Source organism: Tympanuchus pallidicinctus, unplaced genomic scaffold, assembly GCF_026119805.1.
Source record: "Tympanuchus pallidicinctus isolate F22 unplaced genomic scaffold, pur_lepc_1.0 scaffold16, whole genome shotgun sequence".
In the NCBI taxonomy this organism is placed as follows: domain Eukaryota; kingdom Metazoa; phylum Chordata; class Aves; order Galliformes; family Phasianidae; genus Tympanuchus; species Tympanuchus pallidicinctus.
Window position 1 is genome coordinate 4560641 of NW_026294679.1, and position 20649 is coordinate 4581289.

General features: G+C 40.8%; 1 protein-coding gene across 8 annotated transcripts in view; it reads left to right on the forward strand.

Moving 5' to 3' along the window:
- FGFR2 (fibroblast growth factor receptor 2) overlaps positions 1-15315 on the forward strand; it is a 75144-nt gene extending 59829 nt beyond the window's left edge. For all 8 annotated transcript variants that reach the window (XM_052677094.1, XM_052677098.1, XM_052677097.1 and 5 more), the window contains 8 exons: positions 2497-2618; positions 3179-3289; positions 4036-4226; positions 7654-7776; positions 9013-9083; positions 10707-10844; positions 11685-11790; positions 15018-15315. In XM_052677094.1, coding sequence (XP_052533054.1) covers positions 2497-2618; positions 3179-3289; positions 4036-4226; positions 7654-7776; positions 9013-9083; positions 10707-10844; positions 11685-11790; positions 15018-15182 — 1027 coding nt within the window. In that variant the 3' untranslated portion in view covers positions 15183-15315. The remainder of the gene's footprint in view (positions 1-2496; positions 2619-3178; positions 3290-4035; positions 4227-7653; positions 7777-9012; positions 9084-10706; positions 10845-11684; positions 11791-15017) is intronic.
- The last annotated feature ends 5334 nt before the right edge of the window (positions 15316-20649 follow it).

Consider the following 20649-nt stretch of genomic DNA (forward strand, 5'->3'; position numbering starts at 1 on the left):
CAGAGGCATAACCACATTTCTTAATGTGAAATGGGCATGTGAAAGAGATGGTATTAACACAGGTGAGGGCCATGATGTTACACTGAAATTGATACTAACTTTAAGAAGTTTTCAGGAGGCTTTGAGAAACTGACATCTTCTGCCCTAGTGTTGTTTGAAAGTTCAGTGCTATGCCTTTTGGATAGTAGAGCTGCAATTTTGAACCTTCTGACAACTGTTCTGGAAATTACTTTTAATTATGCAGCTGAAAACTAGTGGAAAACACAGTAATTGCCACCTGCAGTATTCTAGTCAACAGGGGGGCCTGTATACATACTCCATACCCTTGGGGGATACACTAAATGCGGAAAATTTTAGTGTGCTAAACATTTAAAACTGGCATTCAGCACAAGTGTAGGTGGAGCAGATTTCCAATGAAAGGAAGCTATTTAGAGGCAGTTTATTAAGTTGGGGGGCAGCAGGCTCACAATGAGGGGTTTGTTACATTAGTCCTAGCAAGGCAATAGCACATAAATTAATCAGTTTCCAATGCAAATGTTTGTTCTCTGCCAAGATCCTAAATTCAAATTCAGTTCTGGATAAAGTGCAGGATGACCTCAGCATAGCATTTGCTGCCCTTCAGTCTTTGCACCTTTTTAAGCCAGCGTTTGCTTTAGAAACCAATCCAAAACAGATTGAGGAGTTCTCACCACGGCTAAGATTGTACTTGACACAGCATCCACGAGTTGCTCTGGGGAGGAAGTGCCCTTCACCTTGCCTTTATGCCTGAGCAGATAAGCAAGTGGGGTTTGCAAGCCACTTGTCCCAGTCTAAGAGCCTTCTGTTGGTGCCTGGCAGTGTGGGAAAATATAAGGCCATGATTTTCACAACCAGCTTTACCTACATTATATCTGTGAGTCCTGCTTGTGGCCATGGAAAGCCACAACTATAGAAGCTTGGTTATGAAAATGTTTGCCAAAAGCTGGCCAACGCGTTGGATAATGCTGACTACTACAAGTTCATCAAACATCCTTCATGACATCTGCTGCAGCGTTGCTCTGCAGTTCAACAGCATTATCTGTGGGTGAAGAAGACAGAATCTGGCCCATGAGCTCTGTGAGGGAACCCAAAAGATTTGGCTCAGAGGCTTTGAAGTTTGTTGTAGTTTATTTTTTTATCCTCCTCAAGTTGAGATGGAAGCCTCTGTGCCTATTACAGCTGAGCTGGTTTAGCAACCATTACAGAGTGGCATATGCAGCTGATCCAGATAGCGACTGTTCTTCTCACAAGGTTCTTTACACTGCTGCTGTGATGTGAATGGAGCTTCAGTTTCCCCAGTGCTTCCCACTCTGAGCTCAGCATGGATGCTGCAGGAAGAGAGGCATCTTCTGCTGCCCTCATTCATGACATCTGTGGCAGCAGTAAGCCTGTAGCCAAAAACCAGCCTGTGGGTGGATAAAGGCTCCTGTCTCACCCCTTCAAAGGATCAAAGCACTGGGGGAATGTGTGAAGATGTAAGAAGAGTGATCTTGCTGTGGACAGGAGGTTGTGGAGAAAGCAGCGTGCAGGGTGCACCAAGCCCTGCCAAGTGCTTTGTCCTGAAGAAGGTGCTGCCTTTTGTTGCTGGTCGTGTGGCTGGGGCAGTGGAACTGCAGAGCAGAGCTGGCAGTGGCTCAAGGCACACGAGCATCCCCCTGGCTCCCCCTCATCTTTGTCCTCCCGCCCCTTTCCTTGCAAGAAGACGGCTGTCTGGCTGCTTCCTCAGCTGCAGGGAGGAGGACAGGGGTGATAACGGGGCTGATAACCACCCACAGCTGAGCTCAAGCACAGCCTCTGCTGTGCTGTTCTCTGTCCTGGCTGATCCCTTAGGTGCAAGAGATCATTAGGCAAACATTCATGACCCACATCCACAAGCAGAAAGCAAAAATAGGAATTCTGAGCAAAAGTTAGGCTGACTGTATGTTTGACTGCTCCCTCTCTATGCTGGTATATCTCAGGGTTAGTGATCCTGAAAACACCCACCTGGTTTTGATACCACCTTTAACCACACAAGCCTCATGCCTGAGGTTGAACAAATGATGACGTGCACAAAGAAACCTTTCTTCCATCTCCTCACAGTCTGCATGAAAAAGCAGAAGATGTGCCACACCAATCACCACAAGAAGCCAGACTGTGCCTTTCATTCCTGCACTCTGAACTTCAGTTGCACCCAGATGCTCTGCAAGTTCAGCCCATGCACCGTGCAGTGCAGCCTCTCCTGTTAGAGGCAGAAGGGCAGCTTAAAAGCTGGGTTTAGCAACTGATCTGCTGGTATTAGATGTTCACTATGGTGTCACTGAGAAAACAAACCGTGGTGTGCGTGAAAACCAACACATGCCGTGCATTTCATTAGTTCCATATGATAATTGCTTAGTGCTGCAGTAAGTTGTTGAAAGCCTTTATATTTAGTTCTGGAATTGTGCTGGCTGTGCCCCTGCCCCAGATGCTGTGTGTTAATCCCCTGTTTAACACCTCCAGGCTGACGCTGGGTAAACCCCTGGGGGAAGGTTGCTTTGGGCAAGTGGTGATGGCCGAAGCGGTGGGGATTGACAAAGACCGGCCCAAAGAAGCAGTGACTGTGGCAGTGAAGATGCTGAAAGGTAAGAATATGGGCTGAGCAAGGTTTCAGCCTGCTTTCAGCCATGAAAAGTTTCCCTTGCAGTGTCTGAGCTCTGTCGTTGTGGGGGGGTCAGAGTGCACATAGCTGACCTCAGCCTTCGGTGGTTTGTGGTGTAAATCTGGGCTCTTGACAGCCTGTTTATCTTCAGCCACAAGTATTTGGACGTGTTGGTGTTGTGCGAGTTCATAGCAGCAGCTGTCTGCATGCAGATCCTAGCCCAGGTGTTAGTGCCTGTTTGTTTTGAATTTTATTATGAAGTCAACTTATAGGAAAGACATGGTTTTTAAAGGTTGATAGTTAAGGACAGGATTTTAATGCTTTGTATTGGTTAACATGTGATTGAAGAAGCAGTCAGTCTGTCAAAGAGACTGAGACTAATTTTTATTAGGACATAACACATAGCTTTGTACAGTGTACAATGTGCAGCGTATGCGAGAAAACCAACCCCATGTTCTGCATTTCAAACCACATGCTGGTGAGCCATAGAGATGCTCAGGCTGGCACAGCAGAAAGCAGGAACTGAACTTGTGTCTTGTGCAGATGATGCTACAGAAAAGGATCTATCCGACCTGGTGTCAGAGATGGAGATGATGAAGATGATTGGGAAACATAAAAATATCATCAATCTTCTAGGAGCCTGTACCCAAGATGGTGAGTAGAGAAAAGAAACTAAGCCAGGACTTTCACACGGGTCTCCAGAACTCTCATTAATCATCGTTTTTCAAGAGTTTTTAAGGAAACTGTCATGCTGTGATGGGATTTCTAGATATTTCCTTAGCTTAGCAGCGATATTTTAACTCCTGTGTCTCATTATATTTGCAGCTTTAATATGAGAAAGGGTACTACATCATGTGAAAAATCGAATCCCTAGCCGTAAGGAAAAATGACATTTTATAGTGACTTTACTCACATCTGTCATTCTGAATGGTCAGTCTTGTTTTAGCAAAACTTGTGCCCTTTGAATTTGAAATGAACAGTTTTATTATTTAACGACAATGTTTTTTTAAAGACAATTGTATATTAAAAGTTATGCAGAAAGACATACAAATTCTGGAAATTAGAAAATCTATCAAACACAGCAAAAGTATTTCTTTAGATCTTGTGACATTTTGGGTCTGAAAATGTCTGTGTTTCAGTACATGGCATGGTCTGGAAGGAATAGGATTTAGGTACTTTCAGTTGCTAATGCAGCTCTGCCACTATCCTTCTAAAGCAGCCTTGGCCAGCCACTTAATGAAGCCCAGTCCTTCTTTTTGTTCAAGTTGTGCTTAGTGGATTCACAGTTAAACATTTATTAATCCAGTTTGTTTATTGTAGAGCACCCGAAGGTTCTCTACAGAAAATCATTTTACCTTTTGACTTCACTCCAGTTTTGACACACTTCTGTTTATCCCAAGGTCCACTGTATGTGATTGTAGAATATGCTTCCAAAGGAAACCTACGTGAGTACCTGCGAGCGCGCCGGCCTCCTGGGATGGAGTACTCCTTTGATATCAACAGGGTCCCAGAGGAACAGATGACATTCAAGGACTTGGTATCCTGCACGTACCAGTTGGCAAGAGGCATGGAGTACTTGGCTTCACAAAAAGTAGGTAGAACTCAGCAAATGCTACACAGAGCGTTTGGTACATATTTGGTTGTAGGTTAAGTTTGGTTCTTGTGTTATTTATGGTCAATAATGCATTGGGAGAATGACTTTTCTGCACACCTATCTGTACTTTGAGTAAGCACAGGTGATCACGTGATTATACATACAAGTCTCATTATTTCACCCACGAGACAGCAAGTCATCGTTTGCCTTCTGTTTCTAGTCAGTCTTACCAAAATTGGTTCAGATATTGGATATTAGGAGAATTTCTTCTTGGAAGGAACAGGTTAGGCATTGGAACAGGTTGCGCAGGAAAGTGATGGAGTCACTGTCCCTGTAGGTGTTTAAGGAAAGAGTAGATGCACTTAGGGATATGGTTTAGTGGACACTATTGGTGGTAGGTGGATGGTTGAACTAAATGATCTTAGAGGTCGTTTCCAACCTTAATGATTCTATGACAGTGATGTAAAATAAATGAACTCAGTTACTGAAAGCGTAGTGTGGAGAACATCACAAGGGCAGAAATTGTGAACAAAAGAGTTAAAAATAAAGGTAAATGAAGTTCACTAGTCATTGTAAATTAAGTACTGTGCTTGAAACTTGCCTTTGGTAGACCAACAAGCTTGTTGAAATAAGTTATGCATCATGGGATGTCTCTAGACTCTTATTTCTTCAGCTTTTCTTTGGACAGATTTTCTCAGGTTGTACCTCAGTTAAGTTACAGTTATGGAACCTTAACTAGCCCTGTATAGTGGACTCCGTAAACATGTTGTACCTTAATATGAAGGCAACCATGGGTATTCTGGGCACTGTTTGGACCCAGTGTCTAAACCAGAGCACCAGATACTGATGCTAAGTACCCCCAGGAAAGCATGGAGTGCTTAGTGGGATTTATACCAATTTCCAGTTCAGACCACTCCCAACTATAGAGCTGGTTTTAACCAAAGTTTAGAGCTGAGTTTGAACCTCCAGTCCTATTGTATAGAGTTACGGGATTTTATTGCTTCTCTGCAATTGTAGAGAGAGGGGAGGGGAGCAGGAATTGAAGTCTAATTTTGCATTTATTCTTTTGTTTGAAAATAGTAATTCTTAGTTCAGTAGAGTAGACAGGGAGACACGCATGACAGTAGGACAAAATCTATAGAGTGAGCATGAGTATTGTATTAGGTAAAGCACCTTAGAATATCCCTTTTGTGAGATTAATGAAACATTTGCCTGGCAATGAGCCACAGCCCAAGAAAAAAAGGACCATTGTGAAAGGAAAAAAATAAATCTTTTGGTTGGCAAATCTTGAAAAGCTCTGATACGCTGCTGCAGGATACTGCAAGAAAGTGTGCACTCACACAGATGTACACAGCAGCATCATTTCTTCTGTGGTCCAGTTCCTTTGCAAAAACACTTATCAGTGCTGTGCTGAACTTGACTGAATGCAAAGCGTTGCATGAGGCACAGGGAAGAAGAAAAACAAAGTCAGCACATAGTGAAAACTGTACATTCCCATTCTTCAGGCATCCCACCATTTCTGTTTGTGTTTCTCCAATTCTTTTCCCCTTTGGGATCCCTTTACTGAGCTGGAATAATAAGAGATCTAGTCTTCTCATGGTATTTTCACCATGCAGGCGCTGTGAGAGAGCCAGTATTCTTGTTATTTCAGTCTAATAAATGGCTCACAGAGACTTAATGGAATATATATAGAATATGATTTTAATAAGAAGGTACTCGGGTGTCAATTCCAGTTTTTGCCTTACAAGCAATTGTACGTTGGTTCCAAGCTGGATAAATACTTTTTAAGAATTCTGTTGATGTGTCCTCTCTCTGATGTGCCAGTATAGCACAAGAGCTGCAGGGGGTAGCCCCAGTCACTTCAAAGAGACAGCAAATCACTGGGGCCAGAGAGCTGGCTGTGAAGCCTGGCAGACATGGCTGTGAGTCATGGCACCACTTTGAAACAGCAAAATTGCAGGGTATGAGAGAGCAGAAAAACCCTGAGAGAAGGTAGTGGGATTTTATTCACTTGCTGGATTCACCTGGAGGTGCTGCCTGCTCTTTGAAATGTTCTGCCCACTGGCTTGCTGTTCTAGAATGGCAGAAACATCTGCTTTAGATCTTGTGTCACACTCATTAAGGCACCTTGCCTTATCAGTGGGCATTAGCGATGTGTACTTGGGCAAGTGCCTTGAGTTCTGTCTCATCATAGCAGGTTCTTGTAGGGCAGGGTGGGAAGGCTGCCTATGTTATTTCTGCTACTGTGGCATTGCTGATGCTGAGTTAGAAGCCTGATTTGACTATGAAGGTGTACTTTTGTCTAGTCTCATCTGTGTGAAGGCACTGCTGCTGCAGTTTTTCCTTGCAGCTCCCCATAGTTGACCCAGTGAGGAGCAGAAACTTCGTAGACTCATTTTGCACGTGCAGGATGAGAGATCTCAGAAAACCGCTGGGACAAATTATGATGCAAGAAAAGATGTGGGCCCTTACTAATTGTTTTGTAGTGGTTCTGTCCAGCATGTCCATGCAGAGGCTGAAATAAGGTGGACAACACAGAGTAAACTGAAATTGAGCAGGAAAAGAAGAAGAAACACAACTATTTGACTTAAGAAGTAGTTGAATATCCTGGGAGGACTCTAAATGCAACACTGAATACCATGACCCTACTGCCACTCTGTATAAATCCCAAAAATGTTCCTTAAATGTAGGAATAATATCCAGAGCTGCCACAACTTCCTTTCAGTGTCAGGAATATCAACTCCAAGTTTTCAGGATAATGCTGCACTAAGAAAGAAGAAGTCTGAGGAAATACTGGTTGGAGTTTCAATATCAGAGCAGTTTGAAAAGCAAACAGCCGAGCCCAAATTGCCTTTATTTTTTTTCCAAAGTGAAATTGCTGTAGTCTCATGGTTGAAGTAAACATACACACCCTAGACATCTGGCTAAAAATGATTTACTAGAGATACATCTCTTAAAAAGATCTTTTATACTAAAGAAGGTTGCACTGATCTGGACTATCAGGTTTTTGTCCAGTTGATCCAACATAATGTAAGAGAAGCAACACAGTGACACTCGTTAACAGACATTTGCAATGAAAATGCTGTGTTACCTGTATCTGGGGTTTGTGTAACAATGAGTGGGTCACAAACGTCTTAGAACGTTTGAGTTCTCATCCTTGGCAAAATACAAGGCTTCAAAGGGAGGCTTTTCAAAGGGACTTTTGGGCAGCTGTTCAACATGGAAGCACCTGGCTGGACCTGAATAGGTTGCAACAGGGTAACTACAGCAGTCTTACTGCACGGACTTGGAGTAAACCTGTGGCTTTACAACCTAAGGATTTGGGTTGAAGTCTTTAAAGGAGACTTAAGTATGGTTAGAAATAATTCCATTTTTTTGCAACAGTGTATTTCAATGGGTGTTTTTGTCTTGTCTTTCTCTCCAGTGTATCCACCGAGACCTAGCTGCAAGAAATGTTTTGGTAACTGAAAATAATGTCATGAAAATAGCAGACTTCGGTTTAGCCAGAGACATCAACAATATAGATTATTATAAAAAGACTACTAATGTAAGTGGATGGTTTTCTTATCTCTGGAAACACGTGTTTCTTTCAGTGTTTCACTTCAAAACTATGGTTATAATCTGAACGGGCTTCTTGTCCAGGAGACTCGCTTTTAATCAGACAGAAAACAGACATCAAGGACATAAGCAATTCTTTCCCCCTCTTACACTGACGTTTAGCTTAAAAAGATAAACAAATAGGCTCTATTTTTTATGATTTATTATAACTGCTACAATGTAACTATCCATGTTGTGTGTCCTTGACTCCAATCATTTGAAATAGATGGAAACTTGGTTCTAGCTCATTTTGAACCAGTATTAAGATCTCAAAAAACACTGCATAAACAGTGATAGCAGTAACCATAATAAAAATCCTGTTTGTGAGGTAGTGCCACAATGCAGGATTATGCATTTTGCCTTTGCTTGGATGTAAATAACTGTAGTACTGAAGTTAGACCGAGCTTGAGAAAATGGATTTTCTGTACCTATTGTTGTTTTGCTGTTAAAGCTGTCCTGAATCAAGATGGGAACTTTGCAGAATTCTTTCAGTTCTTCAGACTCTGTTAATACTAAATAGATTCATACAAAATATTAATTAATCACACTGCCTGGCTCATTTACAAAAATAAAGCACTGAGTGATGAATGGCATTTGAACAGTAATTATCAGAGTTCTGCATAGTTCCAAAAGGCAGAGCAGCCAGGTGGGGATTTGTTGGCACTGGAGGGGATCTGAACACATTTCATATCAAATTTGGTACAACTCCTTGGCTGGAGCAAAGCAGAGCTTTTGTGCAAAGCCACAGGCAGTTGTGGCTGCAAGCTCTGGGGAAAGGAAAACAAAATTCCTGTCAGTGATGAACTCTGTGCAAGCAGACCCAATTTTAAGAAGTTTTTTTTGTTTCTTATTTCTACTCTTTAAAAACCTGTAGTGAAATAATCTTTTTCCACTTAGATTTGCTTACCCTACGTGTACTTACAAGCAGCATTTTTTTTGGAGCCCTACACCTTTTAAATTTTATCTTCAGTGTTCATATCTATTTTTTCTTAATAACCTTCCTCCTTTCATCCTTTCATCCTTTTATCAATATTTTTTTTAATGAAAGTTTTCAAAATAAACTACGTGTTTGCATTATAGGACTGATCTCTGAGAACGGATTTATTTGAAGCAAAAATCAGTATTCAAATCATCCAGCCAATGTCTTCCATTTTCATTTCTCTTTCCTTCCCCCCCAAATATACAGGGACGGCTTCCAGTAAAGTGGATGGCTCCAGAAGCTCTGTTTGACAGAGTTTACACGCACCAAAGCGACGTGTAAGTGACTTTATCTTTGTGTAATGTGGAAAATGGTTCACCTTCCTTAAAGTTTGGGATACTTTGAAATGCATTTTCCTGCTGTCCTTTTCCTTTAAGCGTTTTCAGTTTGTTTCACGTATTAATAGATGGAACAGGACTTGCCCTTAGAAAGTGAGGATTTTATGGTAGACTGCTAACCAGCACTCTGTTACTAATCTGCCTGGCTTCAAAGCACATGAAAGGTGGAAAATGCTAACCTCCTTCTGTCAGTGCGGAAGTTTCCCCCCTTGAACTTATTTACGGATGTGCAGCTACAAAGAGTCTATCTAATGTGCTTGGCTTTCCACATACTCTGCACTTCCTCCAGGTTTAAAAAAAAACAAAAAACAGTGAAAAGAAAGAAGGAAAGAAGAAGAACGAAAAAAAAAAAGAACCTTGTCAAAGTTTGTGCTGTGGTTATGTACAATAAAATATAGCCTGGATATACCAGAGGTGTTTTCCCTGATTTTAGAGATGCTTCCCAGCAGTGTTTCACATACAGAAGGAAATCATTGGACTCTGGCACTTGAGGATCTTGTAATGTGCGTGGTGTAGCTGGCTGATGCAACAGCTCCCATAATTCTGCTTCCTATTAAAGTTCCCTGTGTAAAGATCCTCAGCGCTCGCATGCACTGAGCTCGAAGTAGATGTGTATTTTTTACTCAGTGCAGATGGAGATCTTCTGTTTTTTATTTCTCCAAGAGAAGATGTTAGCCTTAAAAGGCTGGATGCTTCCCAGCACAGGTGTAAAAGCTTACTGCATGACAATGCAGAGTTAAAATAGAAAGGAGCAGGGTGGAGAAAATAAGAGGTGCCTCCTCCTCCTTTAACTTGGATGCTCACCCCAAGTTGTTCTCTCCGTAAGAAAAGCATTTACTGAGGCCTTTCCTGCCATCTTTACGTTATTTATGAAGGAAATTATATACACAGGTTAAGGGTGGAGCCAACTTTTGCTTTAAAATAACATCTTGACAAAATATTTAAGTGAATGTGAAGTAAATGGCTTGGCTGGTTTAGAGCTGGAAGTCATTGTGAGCTCCCGACAAGCACGAAGCACAGGCATTTCAGTGTTGGAACTGGGAGGCTTTTTGGCCCCGTGGTGCCTTTGGATAATATTATTATAAGTTTGTGCAAACAGTTTACTAAAATACATTGCTGCAAAGCTAGCAGAACTGCAGAGCAGCTCGGGGCCAGGGCAAGCTCTGTGCTGTTGCTCACCTGGCAGAGCAGCCTGGCAGTGGGCCTGTGGCTGCCAGCGGGACGTGGCGAGGCAGCTCTGGAAGTGGGGAGCAGGCAGGAAAACTGGCTGAAGTTTTCCCTCCTTCATTTCCTTACAAAAAAATAATAATTAAAAAAAAAAGATACTAAAAGGAGCAGAATGATGCAAACTATTTTTGTTTTGAACAGCCTTTCTTTTTGCTTCCAAAATATCCCCCCATATACTTGCAAGCCAGCTCAGTGGTGTGGATGTTCTGTAAATAACTAAACTGTGAAGATGTAGGTTTTATTTTGTAATGGCTCTGGTGTGCATCCACTGCAAAAACATCTCTGTTCACAGCAGTAAGGCAATTTTACTAATGCGGCTTTCTCTTTGTTTTGCAGATGGTCGTTTGGTGTGCTAATGTGGGAGATCTTCACCTTAGGAGGATCTCCCTACCCAGGAATCCCAGTGGAGGAACTTTTTAAGCTGCTTAAAGAAGGGCACCGAATGGATAAACCTGCCAACTGCACCAATGAACTGTAAGGACCGAGGGCTGCAAACTGCATTGGAATCATAGAATATCCCAACTTGGAAGGGGCCCATCACATGGTTAATGCTACCCCAGCAGAATGTAGCATTTTCAGAATTGTTGGCTCTAAAATAGTGGATGTGTGTGCATATAGATGTGTATGGAAACGCTATGGAAAGGTCTCCAGGAAATGTTTGGTGGAGGACACTTTACACACCCTGCTGTGATCCCTTTGAAAATGGATGAGATCATCTGTAGACCAGTCTTTGTCAGTGCTTTTACACCCTTATTTTCTCAGTTTTGGTCCATTAAACATGAAAATTCATAAATGGCACACATAGCCATACCACACACAGGCTCTTATCCTGTATAAGCTACACCCAGCTGGTTTTGTACACAAAAAAGTGTATTTGGGAACTTTTGCATTAACACAGCATTATCTACCAGTGATAGTGGAAGAGTGCTTTCCTTTTCTGATGCTTCAGTATTGCTCTTGATAGTTTTTTGCTTTTATCCCCCATTTTAATTTCTTCACAAAGGCTGCAGTCCCTTACATGATAAAATGTTTAAGCACATGTAATTTAATACTGCTGAAATGCCACAGAAGAATGCAGACTCAGGTCCACAAAGAGGAAATTTAGATGCTGGGCAAGCAGAGATACAGAAACAGAAATGAACCTTTGAGGGAAGTGACAGCATTTTATGGTTTGGGCAACAACATTGGTCCACATATAAAGCTTTGGAGTGCTCACTGCTTTATTTATGATGAAGAATATTGGCTGTGTATGAAAAGGCTTATCAGAAGGATGTGTGATTTTAATTAACCCAGGAAAATGTGCATTTCTTACAGCTATATGATGATGAGAGATTGCTGGCAGGCTGTGCCTTCACAAAGACCAACTTTTAAACAGTTGGTAGAAGACTTGGATCGGATCCTTATTCTCACAACTAATGAGGTAGGTAGATTGTTTCCTTCCATAAGCTACCAATCAGGATGAATGGTTCAGGAAGCAGATGGAAATTATACAGTTATGAAATCCTATTCAATTTCTCATTCTGTTTGTCACCATCCTCTGAAGTTAGAAGCAGCTTAACTATGTATCCTATGAAATCCCTGGTTTCTTGTCATTATGTCTTGGTTTATGTAACAAAACAAACACATTTTTAAAATGTTTTTGTTAATTTCCCTTCGTATTTTTTTTATGTTTTTAGCATAGTGTTACTGAGAAAATACACATGGCAAACTGAGAGGCAATGTTTATATTTCAGCATGAGTTTCGTGTAGAGGAGAGTAGGAGAGTTCATGATGTTTTTCATTTATCAGCTCAGTTTGATTCCCAGCCATGATATCTAGGTCAGAAAAGGAGAAATTGTCAATAGTAGGTTTCAGATTGTGTCTGAGAGTGAATTAGGTTCACTGAAGTAGCTCTCAGTGGAGGGAAGAAGGGCCCACTGGGAGCACGTGAGCAGCCATCCAATTATCCAAAGGTCCTGCCTACCACTGCTTCAGGTTGGGCTATATGAATGCAAAAGGGTTTCATTTGAACAGCATTCTTTCAGAGGACTGAAATATGATTAGTTCTAGCAAGAAACACACTGATTAGTGTATCCACACAGGAATCAGTTCTTACTTATCACATGTACTTTAGAGGAAGATCATGAGTAATGGAAATATTGATTCTTTTGGTGGAAACTTTGAGAGAAAATGTAGAAAAAAGGTTTGGATCGTGTTATATGTGTCACCATTACTTTCTAATTTTTCAGAATTCTCAGATTTATTTTTCTTAAGCAAGAAATGCTATTTTTTTTACGGACACCATTTGTCTAGTAGAGTAGGTTTACATTTCCAGTTGAGAAGATTCTTTGGCTTCAGGAGCAGCTATAAATTTATCTGAATTACTCTTCTCCAAAACATGGCACCTTCAGGAATGGTTTGGGAATGGGGCAGGAATATGTGCTCCCAACTAAGCCAGCAGCATAGCTCTGTGTAACATTACAGTTTCCCCCCCTCCAACACTAACTGAATCCTTTCGTGCATCATTTACACACGATTTCACAAGGGCGGTTGGCGGCGGGCTGGCTGCCATCACAGAGTGCTTGGTGGCTTGGATTGCATCTGCATTTGCAAAGTCTAGAGGGAAACTCTGGGCTGTAATTCTAAGCCTGGAAGAGGATATTTCTTTCTCTTCTTGTATGTTTAAGCATCTTGCCTTCCAGTTGTGTAGCGCTCGTGGGCCTGGAAGGATCTCAAAGGTAACCTGAAAAGGCCTTTAGGGTTATGTAAATGACTTTAGGCTCAAATTGTAGGGAAAAAAGCCTGGAAAAACCTCAGGAACACATCCAGTCCATCTGATCGGCCTGCAGCAAGATCCACTGTACATTTATCATGCCTGATGTGTTTGTGCAACTTTGTCCTTGAAGGTCTCCACTGCTGCATTTCTGCATTGCCCCACAACAACCCATTGCTCTGTTTTGTTACCTTTAGCTCTTGAAGGCTTTTCCTAATATCTAAGCCTTCAGCTTAATCCAGGGCAAAAGCAGTATCTTAAGAAACCAAGTTACTTCTCTTGTCTATGAGGTCATGTGTCCCATCTTCTGCCACTGCATGTGGTTTCAAGACCTGATTTCAAGTAAGCTGTGCAGTTTTGCTGAAGCACAGCTCCTCCATGCTTCAGTCTGACTGTACTTTTGCTCATTCACTCCACCCTGGTACCTTGGCTTTCCCACACATGCAGCTGTTGATAAAGGGTCAACCTGGTTTGCCCAGCAGCTCCAAAATTGACCAGCCAGCAATATGTTCTGCATTTGTGTAAGTGATTATTTTGCCTAAGCCCCCCTCTTTTTTTTTTTTATTCATTGAAATCCCAGTGCTGGAGACTTATGCCCCCTACATGACTCTGGCCCTTTATGCTGAGCAAAGAGACTGGAGAGAAGATAAGAAACCCACCTTCAGTTCTGAGCTCATAGCTGAATTATATCAAGCTTTCAATATGACAAGCTGCGTCTGCAATTCCACAAGAAAGCTTCAAATGCTGGAAGACTTTTCTCATTTGTCTAGAAAGTGCTTGATCGTTTCTGGTCACGTAGGGCTGCATTGCTTATACATTACATGCCAGGATTGCCCTTGTGGATCTTCTGAACACCTAGGGAGCAAGATAGGAAGTAATCATTGATCCAAACTGCATCCCCTTGCTGCGTATTACATTTGTCAGCATTTAAAAGCTTATATTTTCCTCCTTTTTAAAATGGTGACCATTTTTTAAGCAATAACATGGCAACGATCAGATTTCTGGCTTAGGAAAAAAAAAAAAGTCAACCAAAGAATGAAATTACCCCAACCCAAAGCACAGCAGCATAAAGCACTGACTGAGGTGGAGGACTCGTCTCGTCAGTGTGATCATAACTTGTGGTTTAGCAAATGAAGAGATTGCATTTAAATGAATGCAGCTGCCTTTAGAAGTTGAAAGAGAAGGAACATTTCAAGGGAGAAAATAACTTTCTTCTCCTGCCAAAACTGTTGTTTCTAGCAAAAGAGCCTTAACCCAAAACTTGGATTCAGCAGATATTATTTCCTTTTTTAATGACTGCTTTGGTCATGGCTACTCTGGGGCATGCAGGCATGAGCACAGACACACAGAGAAGAAAATGTAGTATAAAGAACCCAATCAAGTGAATTTAATTTTCTTTCAGTTGTTTTTTTGCACGTATGTCTGCCACTGCATGTTTAAACACAAAGTTAATATCACAGAATATAAAACAGACATCTAAATTGACCGAAGGAATACAAAGTTGGAAGTATCTTTCCCTCTCCAAATCATTACCACGTGCTGAAGAAAAATGGTTCTATTTAGGATGAAATTTCATTTTTATCATTGTAAGTGAAAAGTCCTCTTTTGATGTGGTTGGCATGTTTATTTCCACTGACGCGGCTAATGTGGATGCTGTTGGACTTCACAAAAGTACTGTGTTATTGGCTTGGCTTTCCTTTCTTTATTCAGGCTCCTTGTTTTATGAGATATTTGAGCTACAGGCAGTTTAGAATGCAATTGCATTAGGGAAATGAGTGTTGTTTTTAAACTGTTCTTTTACCCACTGCATGATTGAGCCAAATCAGAGCAGTTGGAACATGCTATTGCCAATTTTACTCGCTGGTTGAAAACTCAGTCTATTTCTTTTGTCACAGGAGTATCTGGACCTCAGCGGACCTCTGGAGCAGTATTCACCTAGCTACCCTGACACCAGGAGTTCGTGTTCTTCAGGTGATGACTCTGTTTTTTCTCCTGATCCAATGCCTTATGAACCTTGTCTTCCCAAGTACCAACACATGAATGGAGGCGTTAAAACATGAAAAGAAGCAAGAACATCAAGCTACCTACAGCATACAAAACAACATGGTTTCTCCAGGACCCTAAAGATTCTGCTTGTACATATGAAATATGGGAGGAAAAAAAAAAAAAAAAGGGGAAAAAAAAAAAAGAAAACTTGGAGGAAAGCAGTCAGATCGTACATTAAAGATCTCATAATGTGCAACTTTTATTAAATTTTCCAACGAAGAAGAATGTTTAGGAGCTGTGTCCAGATACCCATCACTATCAGTTTTCTGGCTTACCCTCAGCTGCGACAGACTTTGTTTGTACAATGGACCAGTTGGACTTGAGGCAAACTCTGGGTCTGCCTTTCTTGTTTATTTTGTAATATTTGGAGAAAATATATGTTGGCACACACTTACAGAGCACAAATGCAGTATATAGGTGCTGGATGTATGTAAATATATTCAAAATATGTATAAATATATATTATATATATTTACAATGAATTATTTTTTGTATTGATTTTAAAAATGGATGTCCCAATCCACCTAGCAAATTAGTCTCTTTTTTAACAGCTATTTGCTAAATGCTGTTCTTACACAGAATTTCTTAATTTTCACCATCCACGGGTGGAAAATACTTTGCTTTCAGGGAAAATGGTATATCATTAATTTATTAACTAATTGGTAATGTACAAAACAATTAATCGTTTATAGGGTTGTTGTGTTTTTGTAATTTAAATGGCATTTCTATGCAGGCAGCACAGAGAACTAGTAGATATATTGCTCAGACTTTACTAGTTTTCAGATCTTTTTTTTAAAAAAGAAATATTTACAGTATATAACTAATTTGGGGGAATTAAACTTTTGATTTATTTGTGTTTGAAAACTGCAGTGTCAGATGATTATTCTTATCGAAACCAAATCCTTTAACAAGAATGCCTTTTATTCTCAATACTTGTCACTTGAACAACTGAACTCTTAAGTCAATGTTTCCCATGGTGGAAAACCAATCATTCCACCAAGAAAGAAAGAAAGAAAAAATTAGAATGGATTCCTAAAGTAAGGCAAGTCATTACCTTGTCTCTAACCATAGCAGGACATACTGCTCTAAAAGGAGCTGAGCTTCTAGCCCGGGTTGCACATGCAACAGATTAAATAGATTTCTCTTCACTGGGTTGGGTAATAGGTTCCAGATCTTTTGGCCTGGATCTTTTGCCTTTCAGACTATCCCTCTATTGTAACTTAAGTTTAAAAAGAGAGAGGTTGTTTATAGTGACAGTTTGCCATAGGAATATCAGCATCTTTTTAAAGGATTAATTCATGCTGACTCCAGTATTTCCTTCTGATTCATTCCATAACAGTAGGTATAGCACTGGCCTCTGCTAAAATATCACTGTTGTTTGTATCTTTGTACGGAAGTCTCGTGTTTGTACTTTCAGAACCCTCACACTGATACGGCCATGCAATATGAATGCAAATTACACTGTTCTTTGTGTGTGTGATTTTTTTTTTTTAAATTGGGTAAAAGAAGTATTAAAATCTGTTAACTTTTGTACTGACAATAAAATGTTTCTACAGATATTAATGTTAAAATTACAAAATAAATGTCATGCAGCTTATTTTTCCTAATCCTTTGTGTCATACAAAATGGTTTCCTGAACATCAAGTGATGGAACGCATCCAGAAGCACTTCCTTCTGCCCTTATCACAGAATACTACATCCCCAAGCAGTTCCTTCAGGAATAGTATTTTTGCTTCTGCCTTGTAGAATATTGGCTCATGAATAATGTGGCTCATTTGAGTAGATACACAAACAACCTCTGCTGCTTGTGGGATGAGATGCTATGCTGGAAAATGGTTTGAAGTGTCCATAGTGTAGGCAAAATGTATTCCTTTTTTTCATTTATTCAGTCTGTATCTTTTATCTAGTGAGTCATTCATATGGGAGAATTTGGTGGATGATTTCTGTGGGAGATTTAAACAAAAACAAGTAACAGCTGATGGAAAGACAGTCCTCGTGGAAAGAATATATATATTTTTTTTCCTTACTTTTTTCTTGAAAATGAATAAAAGGAAGATTAACTAAAGTAGCTTGTGCCACTTGAGTGAGGGAACATTCTGGTCATGCTACTTTTGCAGCTTACTCAGAGAAGGGTCTTTTCCACATACTACAGAAGTGTGTCAAGCCTGATCAATATAATGGAAAGGAATCATTTAAGAATGTAGGATTGTGTATTTAGTATGGTTCTGTTCTAGGTTGTTGTGGTTTTTTGGCCATTTCTGTGTTCATATCTCTTGTAACTCACAAAGATAAAGATCTGGACATTGGAGATGGAGCACAACTTTACAAACTGATATATACTGTGCCACTTTCCTTTTCCCAGTTTTATAGTGTGCCTCTTGGATTAAGGTTTTATTATTTTCTATTGTCTGAAGATTTTCTTTTCTTCGAGTATACTGTTTATATAGAGTAGGACACAGAAGGACTGTTTTTGGTGGAAAGGCAGAAAAGTGCATGTGGAATTGCAAGAGGAGACTAGAGAGCAGGAAATAAAGCCTAGAATTTGTCCAAAGAGGGCATGTCTTTTATTGACACAGTACCTTGGGCTCTTACAATGAAAAGGAGGGGTTAGGAATTTAAATTGCTATCTCATCAGAAAATAAAATCACCATTGATAAAGTAGGAGCAATAATGAAGAGTAGCCCTATGCTAGAAAACAAATTTATATTGATGTGGGTAATGAGATTTATGCTCTGTGTATAATCACTGTTTCCTGCAGCATCTAATTGTCTTGTCTCCCATTGAAGTATTGATTCAAATCAACTCTGCAGTGTGTGAGAAAACATGGATGTAGAAGCCAGGTTACTGTGGCTGAAATACATGAATAAGATGTTGCATATTTTGTTTTTCAAAATTTAATGTAATTCAGCAAGTAGTGTGGGCTTTATACAGCAGACAAGAAAATAACTTTTGTCATTTTATCTGTTGATGTCATTTGGTATCTGTTCTGTTATGCTTTTACAAAATGGAAGCATTGAATTGCGTTGTGCATTTCAAAGTTGTCCAAGGATGAGTAGGTTTACTAATCTTATTTCAGGAATAATGTGAGCAAAACTGTAGAAAGTACTTTCTGTGTCTGTTGAAAGGATTTCCAGAAAAGAGCACCAGAATAAGGATGAGAGCCATCAGTTGTTTCAGGGAATTTCTATCTGCATAGAAAAAAAAACAACAAATGATTGACAGTGAGAACAACATGACATTAGGATAAGCTGCCTGGAGAAACACTGGAGTCTGTCTCACTGTAGATAGTCAAGACTTGGCTTGGCAGTGTTTGGTATCCTCATCTGAGGCCCTACTTCAACACAAGGCTGGCCAAGATCATCTCCAGGGTCCTTTCCAGCTGACAATTTCTATGATCCTGCAAATCTGCATTATTGGCCAAAGGGAAGCTGGCTCATGTTAAATTTGTCAGTGGGATGTATTGTTCAGTAAATTCAGTTCAGTGATGCATTTAATGAGACAGATTCCTCTCTATTAAGACATTCGGATTTTAAGAACCAGGTCCTGGCTTGCCTCTGATTATTATGGCTGCCAAAGACTTTCTGACTTTGAATAATTATGCAGTGAAAAGCCCTGTTTTGTCAAAAAACTCTACAGCACGAGTGCCTTGCAGAAGATAAACTATTTTGACCTTATCAGAGTGGCGTGACCCTATCAGAGTTATCTTGTCAGAAGGAAATGAAGTCATTTTATGTTGAGTTTATTTCATAGTGGGAGATAATATATAAAGTCAAAATGGAATACGTTGATTTTTGTCCAAACAGAACGATTAGCCTAACTCAAAGCGACGCAAAGTCCTGCAAGCTCAAAAGTCCTGCAAATAGTTTCACTTTTAAAATGTTTTCTTTTCAGTTCAGATTGAAAATCAGGTTTGGTTTTGTTTGTTTGTTTGATTTTCCAAGAATTTCTGGATGAAATTTCTGATGAACCAGCTGTGGCACAAAGCCCACTGCCCCTGCCCAGGCTGCGGTGAGCGAAGGCAGGGCTGGTGACTGGGATTCTGAGGAGTCTGACAGAGCTAAAGGGTGGGACAAACTATTCCAAAGCCTCACAGGATTCCAAAGGAGGACTAATATTTGCCAGTGGCAGTGGAGGAACTCATCTCCTCTGCTATGGTATCATGCCTTAGCATTGTCTGGGGCAACAAGGAGAGACTGAAGGCACAGGACAGTGAATGAAAGCCCTGGTGCTTTATAGAGAAATCTCTGATTTGATATACTGGAATCCAAATGTATTAAAATTTATGGAAAATAGAACAGTCCCTGGCAGTCCCTGATTTTTAAAAATCCCTGATTTTTAACACATCTCAAAGAAGAAAGTAGCCAAGGTGCAGTGCTGTGCCAAGGCACGTTTCCCTGACACAGCTATAATTTTAAGTCTATTCAGTAGCATACATCCCTTTCTTTTCCAAAAGCTTGCTGCTACAGCGATGCACAAACTGAAAGCTCAATACTGCTAAACTCAGTATGAGGGATCTGAGATGGGAGCAGTGCTGGGGAGCGTGCAGAACAGCAGGCTGTGTCCTGGTCTGTAAGAGCAGCTGTGGCACGGCTGGAGAAAATGGCATTGCATCTTCTTGCATCATTTCTGATGATCCTTCAGAAGGAGCCCAGGTGTGATGTGCTAAGGCTCAATTACCAGCTGTGCTTGGGAGCAGCTTGTTGCTGCAGGGGCCCTGTGCCCATGCACCTGGGGAAGCCCTGGCCAAGGCCTGTGACCTGCAGTGGGGTTTTCTGGCTAGCCACCAAGCACGGTGGCATGAGCACATTGCTGTTCCTTGCTCTCCTTGACAGTGGACAGAACTTCACACATAACGCATTCATTGACTTCTAGTAAAGTTGTTCCATCTAAGCTTTCTGTAGCAGCTTTCTCCATTACAGCCGCCTGCTCCTCCCACCACAGTTACGAGGAGTACTGCCAGTTTTGCAGAGGACAAGACAAGGCTTGCAGTGTGCAAGGTCCACCTGTGCACAGCTAGCTCACAGATGAGGGATTCTGGGGGCTGCTTTCCTGCTGGTGGTGCAGAAGATGCATACAGAGGGCTTCAGATGAATGGAGAGTGATGATCCAAGCAATAAATTGGAGGGGAGGATCCTTCCCAGCTGGTACTGGCTCTTAATTCAAAGCGTTTCCTTGGGAAACTGCTCATTTTCTCCTCACCAGATCCAGGAAGCCACCAGCTTCTGAAGATGTGTGTGTGCTCATCTCCTCAGGAGCTGCCAATAGGCTTGGAATAAAACAGCCATCATGCAACATGCCTGCTGCATTCAGCTTTTCTGAAGCATTTTCTTTCATGAACACTCCCTCTCCTTACCAGCTTCCTTAGCTATTTTTATTTACTTTCATTAAGATATTTGAAGAAGAATTTGCATTTTTCAGATCACTGATTTTAGAGAAATAAACCAAGTATAGTGCTAGGGAGTTGTAAATAAATAAAAAATT